Raw genomic sequence first — 17,294 nt, forward strand, 5'->3', positions numbered from 1 at the left:
CATGGTTTGTGGATCTGCTCCTCTGCACCATTCGCCATGTGCCTTTCTCGCTGTGCGTCTAAGGTCTGTGCCCCGTGCATAGTTTGCTCTCCTGTGTGACCTGTGAGCGGGCATGTGTCGGCGTGGGTAGTTAGTGCCCGTGGCTGTTGTGGCTGCGTGGGCCTCAGTGAGGACGTGGGTGGGCACATGTGAGTGTCCCCCGCCCGGGCTCTGGGCGTGCGCCCACAGGCACGTGCAAGGGCGGGAGTAGGCGTATACCCGCACTCCCCACTCCTGTGAGCCCGCCCCGTGGGCCCCTCTCCGTGTCATGCTGGTGTGTTCCTGCTGCCCCATGATGCTCATGCAGGCCCCCGAGCTGGGTCCACGGTGGTTTGGAGTCTGAGCCGTTGGTGGTCCCTGGACATAGAGTCCTGTGGTTTTTATTAGTGGCTGTAGAAGAAACCCACTGCGCCCTGATTTCTGGGGGTGATGCTGAGACTTTCTGTACTGTGGGCCCACTCGCCACTGTCACCAGTCGCCCTTGGATAGTGCCTGACCGTTGCACTTCTCAGCCCTGGCTCTCCCAGGGAAAGAAGAGGGAGAGTGGGAGGGAGAAAGGCCTCTGATCTTGAACTCAGGGCCATTGGTGGGCACAGGGTGGGTCTGGATTGATGCCCTGAAAGCAGAGGGGAACAGGGGAGTGGAAACCTGGTAAGCCTGTGTACCATTGCCCTGCAGGCCGTGGGGACTGGGACTCAGTCCTGGGCTGACCCCACGCCATCAGCTACCGCAGAGCAGGGATGACAGTGGAAACCCCATGGGCCGGGGGTCTCCGGTCCAACTTATGCGTGGCCCACCCTGCCCCTCGCATCCTTCTGTGCTTCCTGTCTGCAGGTCCCGGGCCCTCCCGTTTGCTCCCTTCACTGTGTGTCCCTCCCCCGCCACATCCCACGGCCCCCGAAGGCTGGCCCGGGCCCCTGGGGCCGCCCTCCCTGGCCCTTGGCTGGCAGCTTGTGACGTGCCCTCACCCTCTCCCCTTTGGCAGGAGGGAGCGGAGGCGCCGGCACCACATGTCGGTGTGGGAGCAGCGCACCAGCCAGCTGAGGAGGCACATGCAGATGTCCAGCCAGGAGGCCCTCAACAAGGAGGAGGCCCCGCCCATGAACCCCCTCAACCCCCTCAACCCCCTGAGCCCCCTCAACCCACTCAATGCCCATCCCAGCCTGTACCGGAGACCCCGGCCCATCGAGGGCCTGGCCCTGGGCCTGGGCCTGGAGCGATGTGAGGAAGAGCGCGTCAGCCGTGGGGGGTCCCTCAAGCGGGACGGGGGGAGCCTGTCGAGCGCCCTGGACAGCCAGAGGAGCCCCCTGTCCCTGGGCAAGCGGGAGCCACCATGGCTGGCCAGGCCCTGTCATGGGAACTGTGACCCCACCCAGCAGGAGGCTGGTGGTGGAGAGACCGTGGTGACCTTTGAGGACCGGGCCAGGCACAGGCAGAGCCAGCGGCGCAGCCGGCACCGCCGTGTCAGGACGGAGGGCAAGGAGCCCTCCTCCGCCTCCCGGAGCAGGTCTGCCAGCCAGGAGCGGAGTCTGGATGAAGACGCGCCTGCCGAGGAGGAGAGGGACTGTGAGCCCAGGGGCGGCCATGGGGGCAAGGAGCCCATGATCCACAAAGAGCGATCCCAGGACCTAAGGAGGTAAATTAGACCCCGGAGCACGCTGGTGTGAGGGATTCTTCAATATAAACCTTTCTAAGCCTCAGTTTTCCCTTTTGCAAAATGGGCATGATGCTGACGCATCTTTGACAGGGTATGGGTAGATGTGATGGCAGTGGGGTCTGTCCCCCTGAAAACCAGGGTCTGTTCTCCCATTGGGAGTGGGTAATGGAAGGATGGATGGGAGTAAGGCAGTGAACACTGCCTGCAGATCTTAGCTCGTCTGCCTGGCTGGGTGGGGCGGGAGGCAGCAGGTGCCAGGTGCCCTCCAGCAGGGCTGCCCTGGCTCCCCTCACCCTTCCCCCTTGCCAGGAGCATCAGCCATTTTGGAACGGCTTCTTAAGAGCTGAGTACCAGCTGTCTTCTCCTCTCCCTCTGTAGAACCAACAGTCTGATGGTGTCCAGAGGTTCCGGGCTGGCAGGAGCGCTCAATGAGGCAGACACACCCCTCGTCCTGCCCCAGCCAGAGCTGGAAGTGGAGAAGGATGCCGCGCTGACAGAGCAGGAGCCAGAGGGCAGCAGTGAGCAAGCCCTGCTGGGGGACGTGCAGCTGGACATGGGCCGGGTCATCAGCCAGAGCGAGCCCGACCTCTCCTGTGTCACAGCCAACACAGACAAGGCTGCCACCGAGAGCACCAGCATCACCGTCGCCATCCCCGACGTAGACCCCTTGGTGGACTCGACCGTGGTGCACAGTGAGAACACAGTCCTGTCCCCCGTCACCTGCACCACCCATCACAACCAGGGCTGGGGAACTCATGGCTCTGAAGTTGTCCCCATTAAATTGCGTGGAAAACCCCACCTGTCAAACGAAATCATCCTTCAACATGTAAAAACAATAGCGGCACTTTTATCCTAGCTTGCAAGAAAAATAAGTTAGAATTTTCCTAATCTCAGGTTTTGCCCATAAAATGTCCCTTGGCCTTTGACCCCAGACCCTGGAGTCTTCAGAGAGATCACATGTGATTTTATGCCATGTGTATATTCAGCTGTTTGATTTATTGTATGAATATCCGATGGCGTTCTCTGCGACCCCCAGGTGCTCTGCCACCTGACAAGTTAGGGGACTGATGCTGGCACGGAAGGTGGCAGGAGGGCTCGGGCCAGCCCAGGCTCTGCTCAGTGTGTGGCCTCCAAAAAGCCCTGTGTCTCTTGAGGCCTCACTTTATCGTCTGTAACGTGAGGGCGCTGAGCCAGATGAGCTCTGAGATCTTTCCTTGTACTAACATTTTATGAATCTTTCACTCTTACCGACTCTTTTTCTCCCCGGAGCTGCCAGCCATGCTTTCCCTCACAGTCCCCTCAGGCAACGACGTTCTTCTGGGAGACCTCAAAGGGGCACACAGCCAACAGGCACCCAGCCCACATCCATCTCTGCCCGACCCCACTCCTGTCCCTGCATTCATCCCACCGGCCGCCCCGTCGTCACGGAATTGTGACCACAGGATTCCACTCTTGCTTTTTCCCCCTTTCTTTTCCCAAATTTTTCTCTTTTCACGGGACAGTCTTCTCTCCCTGTTTTTCTTTCTTCCAGTGCTCTGTCTCCATGTCTTCACCTTTCTCAAAGTGAAGACTGCTTTTTAAAGTATTCTTCAAAGTGTGACTGCCACTTTAGAAAGGGAAGCCTCGCTTGTCCGGGGCCCACTGGGGCTGACATGGGCGGCCGTGTCTCCAGATACCAGACGTGTGCATCTCCTAATGTCTTGTTTAATTTTATGCTCTTAGAAGCAAGATTTTGGACCTTATTTTATAGGGCACAACTTTAAGGAAGCTTGACCCTCCTCTGTCCCCACTCTGGGGCCAGTCTCTGGCCTTGGTCGTAGGTGAGAGCATGCTGTCCGAGGGCTTGTGGGCACCTTGGATGACTTACCTTTTGGAAGGACCTGGAAAGGGGCAGGACCTCAGAGGTTTGCTGCTTACACAAGGTTCCAGGGCAGAATCAGTCACTGAACTGAGAATGTAGGAGAGGTTGCCCAGATCCCTTGCCCCACTCTGATAGCCTCATCCTCTGTGCCACGTAGCCCGCACTGAGACTTGTGTTTGGAAGAAAAGGGCAGCATCCCAGGAGCCCCACTTGGCCTCTGGTTTCTTCGTCCTCCCAGTCCTGGAATGCAGTCCTGGACCCATATTCGCATGAATATTGCATTCGCATTTCTACATCCATCGTGGAAAAAGCCCAGCCAGAAAGGCTGCCTCAAACAGAGTAACGGCTTCTTAAAATCTTCCACGGCAGTGTGATGTCATTGAAAGGAGATAGGACTTGAATTGGGAGCCCATGCTAACTGTATAACTTTCGGATAGGCCCTTGAATTCCCAGAACTTCAGTTGTCCCATCTGTAGAAGAGGAGTAAAAACATACGCCGTTCAGAGTGTACTGATGTGAAGAATTCAGTAAATGAAAGTATACGAATAATTTGATTTTAGATATAAGTAAACTTTGCAAACTTGACAACAGAAACAACTATTCTGTTTAACCCGAGAAACATAATTATTATCTATATGGCAAAAAAGGCTCATATGGAATTAGGGTGCAGGTAAGGCTAGGAAGAGAGCTTGGGCTTAACTCAATGTCATCTAGCAAACACCCTGAGGTTTGCAGGCATCTGGCCAGGCACATCCCTAGCTGCCTCTCCCGTCTCCTCCATCCCATCCCCAGTGGGAAATGCAGGGCACCATTCTCACATGGTTCTGAAGATGTCCATCTGTTCCTCTTGCAGTTAGCAACAAGACTGATGGAGAAGCCAGTCCGTTGAAGGAAGCAGAGATCAAGGAGGAGGAGGAGGGGGGGGAGAAGCAGCAGCAGCAGAAGGAGAAGCGTGAGACGGGCAAAGCCATGGTGCCGCACAGCTCCATGTTCATCTTCAGCACCACCAACCCGTAAGGCGCCCTCCGTCACCGCCCGCCTTCGGTGCTGAGGTCCACAAGCAGGGTTTGAGTCGGGGCGGGGTGAGGAGAAGGAGGAGGGACGAGGGTCTGGTCTTCCTCCTGACCCTCCCTCGTGGTACATGGCCAGACATCTGAAGCATCCAGGGTACTCGTGAGTTGAGGTGGATCATGGAATTTATTAACAGACTCGGAACTCTGTGCCCAGAGTCTAAAGGGTAATTTAAGGCAGGACAGCAGGAGAAATGTCGTAAGGAAGACCCTTCACCTGCTCTTTGGTCAGTAGGTGCCTGGGGTTGGGAAGGAGAGAAACCTACTTAGAATGTGTCGCCCGGTATTCCAGAGGTGGGCGGGGCTGAGCACGGAGCCTGGGGTAACTAGACCAGCCATTGGCTGCCCTCTGTGTGAATTCCAAAGTGGGCGTGTTCCTCAGAGCAGAGGCAGGACCATGAGATGGGGTCGGCACAGAAGAATCAGGAAGGTTAGATTCAGGAAAGATGGAATTTTGAAAGGGAAGCTGCCTTCTGCCCTGGAAGTGAACAGGACATCCAGGTGGTCCTGGAAGACGGGAGGGCTTCCAGTGACCGTGTGGGCAGCATTCGGCCAAGGCCCTGGGGGGAAGGAAGGAACCTAACAGGGTACGTCAGGCCAGCTGAGAGTGGGGTGCGGTCTGTAGTGACTTTAATCAGAGTCCCCGAGGCTCATGGAAACCTCTTGCTGCTTTCATCGGAAATCTTAGAATCCACGCCTGGTTTTCTGTGTCTTGGTTCTTCTGCTTTCCTTGCTCTGCCCCAGTTTCTGTGCAGTGGGGGGCGTAGACCTTGAGACACAGTGGAAGGTACCGTGTGTGTAGTCTGGTGCTGCTGCTGCCCACACAGCTCACAGGCACTTGCAAGATAATCTATCTTGGCTTGCGTACCGCGGCCTCTAACCAATCTGATTACCTTCCCCACTGGGGCTTTAAATCAAGGGTGGTGCCTCAGAAATTAAATTGCTCTCCCCACGGCTTCCTCCGGCCAGGGCCTGGCTGTCTGGGAGAGGCTAATGTGCTTGGGGGTGGGGAGCGAGGGCGGGGATGGGAGGGAGGGGGCCGGCTCAGCAGGCCCCTCCGCCCCGCCCCCCAGCATCCGCAGGGCCTGCCACTACATCGTGAACCTGCGCTACTTCGAGATGTGCATCCTCCTGGTGATCGCAGCCAGCAGCATCGCCCTGGCAGCCGAGGACCCCGTCCTGACCAACTCGGAGCGCAACAAAGTGGGTACTCAAGGGGCCGTTTGCCAGTCTCCTTAGTGCCCTGGTACCTGCTCTGTCCCAGCTCCCTCCCATCCCGGCACTAGAGGGGAACTAAGGAAGGTTCCTGGGGATGAGGAAGGCTTGGGAAATTGCCCATCTCTGTTCCTGAGGGCAAAGTGTGAAGCATTTCAAGACCAGCCCTCACCCCAACCCTAACTCCCCAATATCACTGCTTGCCTTGGTGCGTCAGCAGCGGGCTTTACACCCAGAGCCAGTCAGGGCTTTGGAAGGGGGGGTCTACGCCCATGCCTGGGTTGGAAGCGGGATCCGACATAGCGTGGTGGGTGATGTGAGTGAAGATGGGGAGCTGAGACATCTCTTGGAGGGCTCCCGGGGGGATGTTGCGAGGTGTGAGAGAGGTGGGGAGGATTTGAACTGACAAGGATTCCAGAAAGGGAGAGATTTGTGGAGCAGTTCAGCCCCAGGATGTTAAGTTCTGACCCCGGGGAGGGAAGGACCAAGTCCTAGCCACAGGGTTGTGCGGCCCCCATGGTTTCCATGGCTCCTCTCCTCCCTGCATCCAACTAGCAGTTAGAAGCTTCTGTTTGGAGGTAAGAATGCCCATGTCTGTGGAGTGCATGGAGCCCACGGTCACATATGGTCCTCTTCCTCTTCCCTTTGTGTGTCTTACAGGTGCTGAGGTACTTTGACTATGTTTTCACCGGCGTGTTCACCTTTGAGATGGTTATAAAGGTGAGAGCCTGTAGGGCAAACCTGGGCGCTGGGGGTTTGGATGGGTCACTGGTCACCTTCTCTAGTACAGTGCCCTTGCCCAGGGCTATCATCTCCAGTGACAGTGGGGCCTCTGCTGACCCCTCCTCTGGCCTCAGATCCGGGTCACGTCTGTCGTGTCATGACATGACTGCATAGATCTGTTTCGAGGAGGGCGTGGCCCGAGGAGGAGGAGCCAGGCCCCCCCTCAGGCAGGCGTCAGGAGCGCCGCAGGGGTGGGGACCGTTCTCACTTCCCTAGCGTGCTTCCTGGTTGGAGCCTGGGTACCTGCCACAGCCAAGGGTGAGGTCGGGCTGAGTCCTCCTCGCCTGCATCTAGTCCCGCCCGCACTCACCGCCCTCCACTGTCCCCCACCGCCCGAGCACGCCGCACGTCAGTGCTGTTCCCAGTCTCACCCGTCTGGGATTCCTCCCATCTGTGCATACGTGGTGATGGTGGTGCTCGGAACCACTCGTGAGAGGAGGGGTGCGGCAGGGTCCTGGGAGCCAAGCTGTCTAGTTGAACCCTGGTAACTGTGAGAAAGTCCTCAGCCTCGCAGTTAGGTGGAGGGAGCCCGTGGAACCCGTCCTCCTGCTCCTCAGGCCCCTGGGTGGGGTTGGTTGTAGAGGCAGTGGCGGTGGAGTAGTTGCCACAGGGAGCCCAGAGCTCAGGGCACGAGTTGCCAGCCCCTCCTGGGCTCATTGGGGGCCGTTCTCTCCTCCTGCAGATGATCGACCAGGGCCTGATCCTGCAGGACGGGTCCTACTTCCGGGACCTGTGGAACATCCTGGACTTCGTGGTGGTGGTCGGTGCGTTGGTGGCCTTTGCTTTGGCGTAAGTAACCCCTTTTTCTCACTCAGTTCCCTTCCTTCCCTTCCTCCTGAGACTGGCTGATGAGAGGTCTTCTCCAGGGCCAGTCTGAGAAATAGTTCGCTCAGTGGTGCCAGCAAACGCTGCCCTGGGGGCTGCTTCCCTGTGGCCCTTGGCTCAGCTCCTAAGAGCCGGTAGCTTCAGCTCACTTGCCCTGAGGGGTAGGGCTGGTGAAGGAGGGGCAGGGAGAGTCTGTAGGGAGAAGTCAAAGCCCTGGAGTTCCCTCCTGTGTGATGAGGAAGCCTGGGCAGGCCTCCCCTTTGTGGGCAGTACCCCCACAGGCTCAGGGAGGGACCCAGGGACAGGTGACAGACCCTTTCCCAGCTTGATTCTGTCAAACAGAGGATCAGCTTGAAAGAAGATGCAGAGGGTAGAGCAGAGCTGAGGATCATAGAATCCTGCGCCTGGGGAGATGCCCTGTGCATGAGCAGGGGTGCCCCAGCGCCATTCTAGGAACGTAAGAACCAAGTTAATATGTTAGTAAGCTCTGGAAGGGAAGACTTTCCAACCTTCCTTGGTAACACACTTAGCAATATCGTCTTAAACCATTCGGGAGACTAAACCATGTTTATTACATTAGGGTTTTTTGGTTTTTTGTTTTGTTTCTTTGTTTATTTTTCAAACATTGATCCAGGCAAGGGCTCTCTTAGCCCTCCGGGATGTAGGGAGGAAGTAGGCCTGTGGTCAGGGCCTTTTCCCTGAGCTAGTGGTTATAGGCCCCAGAAGATGAATGACAGCCTTTGGGGTCTGTCTGTACCTTGTTCCGCCATCAGAGCAACATCACCATCTCCCGGGGAGAGCACAGCAGAATTCCCTCCAGCCTCTCTGAGCACAGAGGGAGCCGTGTCTTCTAGGCAAGGCTGGCTACACCATGTGATGGGGCAGACGGCAAGTGTTCAGGAGCTGCCGTCATCGCTGCAGCTACAAAAGGGAGGAACCAAACACCGCCATAGATTTGACCGTCCCGGATCCAAGTGGTCAAAAAGGGACCATCCATCCCACCTTCTCCCCAGACACTGTCAGCTTCCATCCCTGTCCCTTCTGGTGGAGAAGGAAATGGGGTGAGAGTTAAGGAATGTTCCTCTGTGGCTGGGGGTGGGGAGCCCTCTGTCTGTAAGAGAGATGAGGGGTTCCCTGCTATGTGAAGAGTTTAAGATCTCCCAGAACCCGAAAGTGGACGTGTCCATTGCTGCACTGGCCATGGGGGACCCCCCCCCCAAGAGGAGAGCCAGGCTGGGTGTGACTCGTGACCCTGAGCTGGGCTGGCAGTCAGGACAATTCTAGTGTCCTGTTCCTTAGGCCCACCAGTGTATTAACCCATTAGAGTCACAGGGAGTCACTGTGCCCCTCACGACAAGGAAGCCTCTTACTGGGCGCGGCTGAGCTGTTTGGGAGGAAATTACACAAAAGTATGGACTTTTTCCCAAGCATCTGGATCCTGTATGGACTCTCATAGCAGGGTAAAAATAAAGGTGATTCTCACTCTCCGGAGGGGACTCCCCCTCCTCTTCCTCCTCCTTCATGGAAAGAAGCATCAAAGTTGGCCTTCGTGAGGGAGGGTGTAGCTCAGTGGTACAGCGCATGCTTAGCATGCATGAGGTCCTGGGTTCAATCCCCAGTACCTCTGCTAAAAAAGAAAGAAAGAAGTAAACCTAATTAACCCCCCCAAATTTAAATAAAATGAAATACATTTTTTTTTTAAAAAGAAAGTTGGCCTTCGCCCTGAGAAGGTCCACCTTTTTGGTTAGAGAGAAATCTTACCCCGAGCTTTTAAAGTCAGGGTCCCTTCTCATTTTACCTACTCATTTGCATACACTGTTCACCATACTTTTCTTCTCTGTTATTTTTGATCTCAGTAAAATAAGTTGTCTCTCTTTGAAGAAATAAAGGACAAGGGGAGAGAAGCATGTAGGAAAGAAGCCGCTCCCTCTGGATGAAGAATAGGGCTCGCTGGGCTGGAAGGAAGGGCCTAGGCTGTGGAGTCAGGAAGGCACTGGCTGGAATCCCAGCTCCTCTACTTCCCAGTTTCATGGCCTCGAGCAACATCACAAGATACTAACCCTCTTAACCTCAGTGTCTCATCTCGGCCGTAGAGACAAAATACTGTGTGTCGAGTGCTTAGTCCAGAGTCTGACACAGTGTGAGTGATGCAGGAATGTGAACTCCCCCTCTTCCACTCCCATTCTCCATCACATGGTGAAGTCTGACTAGGGAGCAAAAGGTGTGTGGAGGCATCAGTGGAAGATGAGCACAGGCTGGTTTCCACGCCATGGCGGTTGTGTGTCCAGCACACACCTGGCCTGGGTTGGTGCCGGTGGGGAGGAGGTGTGTGTGAGAGGAAGCCTCTGCGGGCCTGCCCGGGTCTGCAGTCCAGCCCTCTCTCCTCAGATCCGGGGCAGTGACGCTGGGCTGGAGGGCCGTCACCTGTCTTGTTCTTTCTTTGTGCCTTTTGAAACTTGGCGGTGGTAGCTTTGGTGCTGGCGGCAGGGGAAGCCTTAACCGCCCGGAGCCGAAGCCTCTCTGTTGGTGCTCAGACCAGGTACAGTGCAGGGAACCCCAGGAATCCCCTGGTCCTGGGGTCCACGCGTATGTGATGGATTGAGAGTTATGATCCATCACTTGCTTTTAGTCACTTGAATGTTTTTATTCATTTCCCTCTGAGGTGTAAATGGTATTTGCTCATCCTTCTCCATCCACACTCTCTTTTGTTAGCATCCTTCTCAGCTTGCCATGCGCATTTCCTCTCCCCTTTCTCCTGCTCCTGGAGTGGGCTCCCCCCCCCTCCCCACCCCGCTCCTCTGGCCATCCCCACGTTTGCTGAGGTCCAGGTAGTGCTTTCTCTTGCTCATATGCTCATGCTTCCTAACTCTGTTCTCTCCCTCTCCTTATTAAGGGCACAGAGAATTCAGCTTTCCCATGACTTTGGTAGGGTTAGCCAGGGTCTCCACTGCCAGCAGAGCGAAGACCTAGCCTGGGGCAGGTTGACTTCGGAATAAGGCCTACGTCCCACTGTGGGGCACTGCTCAGGGGCTCAGGCCGACAGGAAGCCACATGTGAGTTTTCCTGTAGGCTTGTCAAGGACCTCCCTCCCTGTGGACACAACTTGCATTGTCATATCCCATATTTCTGCCCCTAGGAATATCCACCATTCGGATAACCTTAACTCCTGTCTCTCTCTCTCTCTTGGAAATTGAACCTCACCCTACTGAGGCTTCTGCAAAGGCTGTTGTTCAGTTTGAGCAGAATTGATGGTAATTGCCATGGTAACCCCTTTGCATGGCTCCTCAGGAATCAGAAGTGTCAGCCAGAGCCTTCTCAGAAACCAGCCCATGTCCTGAGAGCAGCACCCCTAACCAAGGGGAGAAAACGGCCTCTAGCTGAATTCTCAGGGAAAGCTGAGCCCTCTTCCTGCAGAGGTCTGCACCTGCCGTCATGTATGTCTTCTAGAAGCATATATGTTGATTGTGTAGTGGCTGAAGAGAAAGCTCTCTTCTCTGTAGCTGCATACATACAGCAAGTGAAGGGATTCTTTATAATGTAAACCCGACAAACCCCACGTGGGGACTTTATTGACTGTTGAGAAGGAGGGGAAGGGGGTTTATTTTCTCTGAGTGTGGGCACACCAGGGGGCAAGAAAATAAATGGAAAGATACCCACATTGCACCTTTCCTGTTCTCGCCAGCCCACTTTTACATTATAAAGCATTTATAAGAACACTCGGGTCTCCCCCCGTAAGCCCAGTACCTGGATAGAGGGGGAGAGTTTGGGCAGAGGTTGGCTACGACTCTCCCGCACCCCACTGCCCTCCCGGCACCCCCCTTTCTGGGCCATATGGAGACACGGAGTGTTTGCCAACTATAAATATCCTGACTGTGCTTTTTCCTCTCTGAGGTTTCAAGAAAAGTCTGGTGAGTGACTGGATCTATGAAACCTTTCTCTTTTATCTTTTTCTATCTGAAAAAGAGGAATTCTTCTGTTTGATAGTTATTTTCCACTGAAAGTGCAGAACCTGCTTTTCCTGATTTCCTCACACCCCGTTGCCATCGCTCCTGCTTCCCGGCCTGCTGAGTGGGAAAGCAGAGATGGGCCAGCCTTGGCATTTCTGGGTATGTGCACATCGGGCACATCCCCCCACTTTGGGGCACCGCCAGAGTCAGCTTCCTTGTGGGGGGGGGGGGGGTCATGTGGCCCTGCTGCAGGTTGAGTTCATGAGCCTTACGGGAGCCTGCACAGTGATGGCGATGCTGTCTGGCCCTCAGGTTTCCTGTCTTCAGTGCTAAGTGAAGGCTTCCAACTTTGGGGAGGTGGGTGGGCAGGGACAGGAGGGACCCCAGGGGAGGACCAGAACGTGTGTGGTTCTGACTCCAGCTCAGCACCCACCCCCCTTCTTTCCCATTGCTCTACAGCATGTTGTTGGATTAGCTCAAGTCAGGTCGCCAGGTGAGCTGTCCCGGGTTGGATTCTAAGTGGTAAACTGACAGCTTATGATGGTTTCTCAATACCAAATGGTTTAAAAGAAAAATACCTAGCAATTCTGCTCCCACCTCCTCCCCAACGTGGGTCTGTGCCTCAGTCAGAATCACCCAGGCTCTGGGCCAACTGATGCCACAGCTTCCCAGGGCCATTTCCCACCGTAGTGGGGCCCGAGGGAAGTTCAGGACTCCCTGGCCCGCGGGGCATCTGGGTCACAGCCGCACTTGGCCATTCATTGTTCAGTCCTTAGCCACAGAAGGGAAACATGGGGCAGTCTGCCTCTTGATGCCAGAAGGAACCGGAAGCCCCACATTAGCCTTCATTACATTCTGTTCGTTGAAGTATGTCACTTTCCTGACACTTGACGCTCTGCCCTCGACTCTAAGATGCGTCAGGTCTCCTGAATGCATTCAGGACCAGCCACAGCGGCAGAGCTGCTTCTGAATTCATTCAGTGAAATACGCAAACACAGACAATTTTAGATTTGGAAGGTCCCTAAGGAGCCCCAGAATATGGTACTCTGGTTCTGGTTTTGCATTTGAGCTTTGTGTTTGCGAAGGTGGGAATGTGCCCATGAGAAGGGAGTCACTGTTTAGAACTGAAGTGCCGGTGGGTGCTCACACACGGCAGAGCGCGGTAACAGTAGAACCCACATCTCACCTGACACCTGCCTGACCCTTCCTCCTGTTCTTCGCTGCCTGCCTGTGTCTAAGGCAGGGCCCGCAAGCCTCAGGCTTTGCCTTTGGGGCTACTTTCTTGACAGCCCCCGTTCTTTTAAAACTGAAGGGGGCGTCTCCCACAGGAAGCTGTGACTACACATTAATCTTATGGGGAAAAACAGTGGACGAAGTCCTGCTTCATGCAAAGAAGACCCATTTAGCACCGCGCCAGACAGTTCATCCAGTTCCACTGCTCTGTGGAAGAGAATGAAAGATGAAAATTAAATTTAGCCATCAGGTAGCCCATTAACTGTGGATTTAGGATGCTGGCTGGGCTGGGATTGGAAATTTCCAGCAGCGAGCACACAGAAGGATGTCACTGCTTGAGACTTCAGCCTTAGGGGTCACCTTGCTGGTGAGGATGACTTTATCTGGCTTTGTGCCCAGGGAGGGACTCTTGGGGTTCCCACTGCTGTATTTTATACCCTAGCTGCCTTGCAAATGGGGTTTGGGAGGGAATAAGAAGGGTCAGAGTGGGAGCCTCATGGAGAGAGTGTCTGAAAGGAAGAGATAAGTTCCCAGTCTTTCTGCCCCAGTGTGCATGTTTTTTGATGGACACTGGAAAAAGCATTGTTTGTTACATGTGCCATTGGTTCTGCTGGGGAACCCCGTGTAGAATGTACACTCAGAAACCTTTATCTTATGGAGATAACAAGTGTGAACGCCCAGGGATTGGCCTTCTTTTAACAAGCACCAGTTTGAGAGATGGTTGGTTATCAGTAGGATTTCAGCCCGTGGCCATAGAACCAAACAAAATGAAAGGGTCCAATCGGAGAACATGGCCCCATCCACATGATAACCAACAATTTGGCTAATCAGATTCATATGCAAAAAGCACCCTGCATAGAAGGCGAGGCTTTGCCGCCGTGGGAAGAGCTCTGTCCTGCAGGATTAGCAGAAACCCGTCACTGTGCCGTCCAGATTTAAAAGAAGGTTTTAGAGTAATTTGGGTCAGAAGATTTCGTGATGGGACTTGGGAAGTATCAGCTCAGATCATGTGGACTGTCAGCCATCTGCTTAATCCACACTCGCAGAGGCACAGCATTATGAATTAGTCTCCAGCTGGGGGAGTGTATTGGCTGGACTGCAGCCGGCACCATGGCCTTCTTAGAAAGATCAGCAGCTGAGGGGGTCTTTGGGTATATTTAGAATATGAAGACTAAGAAGCAAGACAAATCAGGTGACTGTTCACCAGAATGAATAACAGTACTGCTAGGAGACAGGTGCTTTGCTGTCTCTTGCTGTTTCTTAGTGCTTGGACAAAAATACCTTCCAGTAAAAGTATAGTGCTGTGTTTTGCAAAGGAGAAAGTTTGCAAAGGCAGTGATGAGTGTGTACCAGGAGCTCGCTGAGGTCCATATGCAACAAGCAAAGGACTGTACACTAACCACTTAGAATAGAGCGAGTGCTCCGGTCCCAGAACAGGGAGAGATGGCAGAGTTCTAAAGGATTTAGGGCTCATGGGTGGCCCCAAGAGATGCTGGGGTATGGGTCAGGAAGAAAAATCATCCCCACGTCAGCAGCCAGCAGTGACAAGTTCAAAGTGCCGGATTTAGATTCTTCACACAGATGAACTAGCCTTGCCAGCGGGTCCTGAAGAGTTCTGTTTCCAGAGACAAGCATTGCCGGTGCAAAGGGGAAAACTTCCTCCTCACCTCCATGGGTCTTTAGAACTTTTAAAGTGCTTTCACGTTCTGTATTCCACTTGGCACTCAGCAGTCCTGCTTTGCAGGAGAGAAATGGATTGCCCGAGGTTTGACTAGTTTGGCTCATTTGACTAGTTCAGTAGAAGAGCCAGTTCTTAGACCACCGGTAAGTTTGACTTCAAGTTCCAGGCTTTCTCCATTACATTAAGCTCCCTTCTGCCCCTGACGTTCTGCTGAGTTCTAAGTGGCTCACCTCTGTAAACTCAGCGTAGTGGCTTGGTACGGACCTATCCTCATCCTGCAGTTCCTCTGTCTCCACCTGGAGACAGACAAGTCCTAGGGGCCAGAAGGAGAAGGCGTCCTTGACCTTGGTCATCTTGTTCCATCTGTATCTTTTTCTTCCCATGAGCCCTCACAGACCCTAGACTGATAGAGGATACTGATAGATGGGCAGTTGAGTATTTGAGCTCGGGAGCTGCTGGTTTCTTCTGCTGTTTCCGTCTTTGGTTAAAACCCTCCAGTGGTAGGGAGGAGGGTACAGCTCAGTGGTAGAGCACATGCTTAGCATGCACAAGGTCCTGGGTTCAATCCCCAGTACCTCCACTAAAAACAAACAAACAAATAAATAAACCTAATTATCCCCCCCCAAAAAATAAATAAAAACCCTCCAGCGGTGCCCATGTGAAAAGGCTTTGTAATGTTCTAAATAAGAGCCTAGGTTTCAGAGTAAAGTAAACTCAGCACTATTAACTATTAGCTGTCTTATCTCTCTGAACCTCTACTTGCTCATCTGTAAGTAGAAATTAAAAATAGCTGTATTTTGGTCTTGTAAGAATTAAATAAGCTAAAACATACTCAGTGTCCAATATAGTCCCAAACACTTAGTAAGTGCATAAGGAATGGGAGTTCTTCTTGACTACCAAGTCATGGTCCAGACACTCAGCGATGCTCAGGGCTCCTCACGTCATAAGCCCTCCGCCCCCCTTTACAGTCCAGCAAGTCTGTCCTTTTCCCTAATGCAAGAGATTCCTTCCCAGCCCTGTGCTGCTCCCTCCCACCCCGGGGCGGGGGGTTGGGGGGGAACCGGTGGGGGGAGGGCAGAAGGTCATTCCACTTACAAGGAAGGACTCTTCACAACCCAGTGTTCTGGCTCTGTCCCCCATGGAAAGAGAATCAGTTCCCAGCAGAAATCAATTTGAGAGCGTGTCCTTTGAGAAAGGGGGGGCCTAGAAGCTGAAAAGAAAGATTACAGTGAATGCTGAGTGATTACACATGAAAGATCTGGAGGGCAACTCGACAATTGAGCTGGAAAATTCTCATTTTTTAGCTGATGAGGCATAAGAGAAATGTGGCATTTTTCTTCCTGGAGAGCAGCCAAGAACTTAACAAATAAGTAGAAAATAAATGGGGAAAGGGCGAGCCCAGTGGAGCCCCATTAAAGTGGGGCCAGTACAGCCGCGCCTGTGAAATTATTATCCTCAGGTTTTAACCTTAGAATCAACTTGTAAACCTGATAAAACTTCTCTAATTAGCTAGGGAGTGTAAAAACAAAATCTGGTTATATGTTTAGTAGCAAAGACTAGCAAAGTGTTATCAAATGATTATATTTAAATGATTTGTAAAAAGCTCCTGAATTTTTTCTAAATCAGTGTGCCTCAGTTGAAGTCCTTGAAGAGTTTGTCCTCTTAGTTGGAAAAAACGTCTCCCTTGCAATCTTGTTGACTTGGATAGTGGCTTAATGACTCTTGCATGCGGGGGTTTGGGAGAGGACGTCCAACCTAGCCCATGTGTACACTTAGGATATATTTTAATTAATGGGGTCCAAAGCGTTGCAGCTTTTCCTGACTCTGTGGCTTGGTTATCCAGTATTCCATTCGTTTCTAATGGCAGTTTTCAAATCTGTACTGAACATATGTTGGAGAAAATTGAGAGCGTAAGCATTTTCTTTTGTAACCACTCAAAATCATGGCTTTTCAGTGGCCCCTCTGCAGTAAGAGACCTGTTTGAAAGATGCACAGAGCAGTGACTAATTTTTATTTTACTTTTGGCCTGTGTCTGATTACTATCCTGGGCTCAAATCTGTGGGGGTCTGAATGGGACAAATAGCCCCCTACCCCGTACGTTGCCAGCCACAGTCAGCTGTTAAGATCAGAGTGTACCATCAAAGAACTCCACTTTCCAAAACAAGGGACACACACACACACACACAATGGTCAGAGATCCCCTTTGTTCCATAGCATTATATTTTACGAGGCTCCCGGGGCAAAATTAATTGTAGAGAGCAAATTCTGGCCTTTATCCAGGTGTGTCCTTCCTTCCTACGGTGGGCATCTGTGAATGTGAACCTCTGAGAACCCACTAAGATGCTACTGGATGTCAAAGTTTTGGGGTTAAGGACCCAGGCTCAGCAGAAGCTGGACGCCTGGTATGTGTGACCCCGGATCACCTGCCCATCCATTGATTCCACTCTGTTCTCTCATTTCAGGGATATGGAAAGGTCTCCCTTAGCCTTTCCTTGAGATGAATGTAGCCTGGGGAAAAGAAGGTGACCTGTGTAGTTGTTTTGGTAAAATTTTCAATCAGATAATTTCGTTTTTTTCCCATGGCATTTAGCTTGCAATTATACTTTAATTTGTTTGCTTGTTTACTTGAGGCCTGTCTTCCCTACTAGATTAGGTCAGGTCCAAGAGAGTAGGGACCTCATTTGTTGTATCCACAGCGGTGTATCCAGCACCTAGAACAGTACCAGAGACATACCAAGACTCCGGCAACGCTGTTACATGGAAGGGTGAAGCTAAACTGGGCTGGCCTACCACGTGCTCAGTCTCATGCGTAAGAAGACCCTGTTGTAACTCGGCGGAAGATAGGCCCTCTGCCTTCTGCATATTTGGAGATTATCATGTGAGGGACTTAAGGTTTATAAAGCCTTGGGTTTAATTCTCAAACCATCATTCATTTGGCATTTACAGTGAAAGTTAATATGATTTTGAATGTGGGATCATTCGC

General features: G+C 52.9%; 1 protein-coding gene across 5 annotated transcripts in view; it reads left to right on the forward strand.

The window, feature by feature from the left end:
- Nucleotides 1-17,294, forward strand: part of CACNA1E (calcium voltage-gated channel subunit alpha1 E) — a 439,633-nt gene that overhangs the window by 371,998 nt on the left and 50,341 nt on the right. For all 5 annotated transcript variants that reach the window (XM_064478060.1, XM_064478056.1, XM_064478059.1 and 2 more), the window contains 6 exons: nt 1,025-1,675; nt 2,075-2,388; nt 4,411-4,570; nt 5,701-5,830; nt 6,503-6,562; nt 7,308-7,414. In XM_064478060.1, coding sequence (XP_064334130.1) covers nt 1,025-1,675; nt 2,075-2,388; nt 4,411-4,570; nt 5,701-5,830; nt 6,503-6,562; nt 7,308-7,414 — 1,422 coding nt within the window. The remainder of the gene's footprint in view (nt 1-1,024; nt 1,676-2,074; nt 2,389-4,410; nt 4,571-5,700; nt 5,831-6,502; nt 6,563-7,307; nt 7,415-17,294) is intronic.

This window comes from Camelus dromedarius, chromosome 23 (assembly GCF_036321535.1).
Source record: "Camelus dromedarius isolate mCamDro1 chromosome 23, mCamDro1.pat, whole genome shotgun sequence".
Taxonomy (NCBI): Eukaryota; Metazoa; Chordata; class Mammalia; order Artiodactyla; family Camelidae; genus Camelus; species Camelus dromedarius.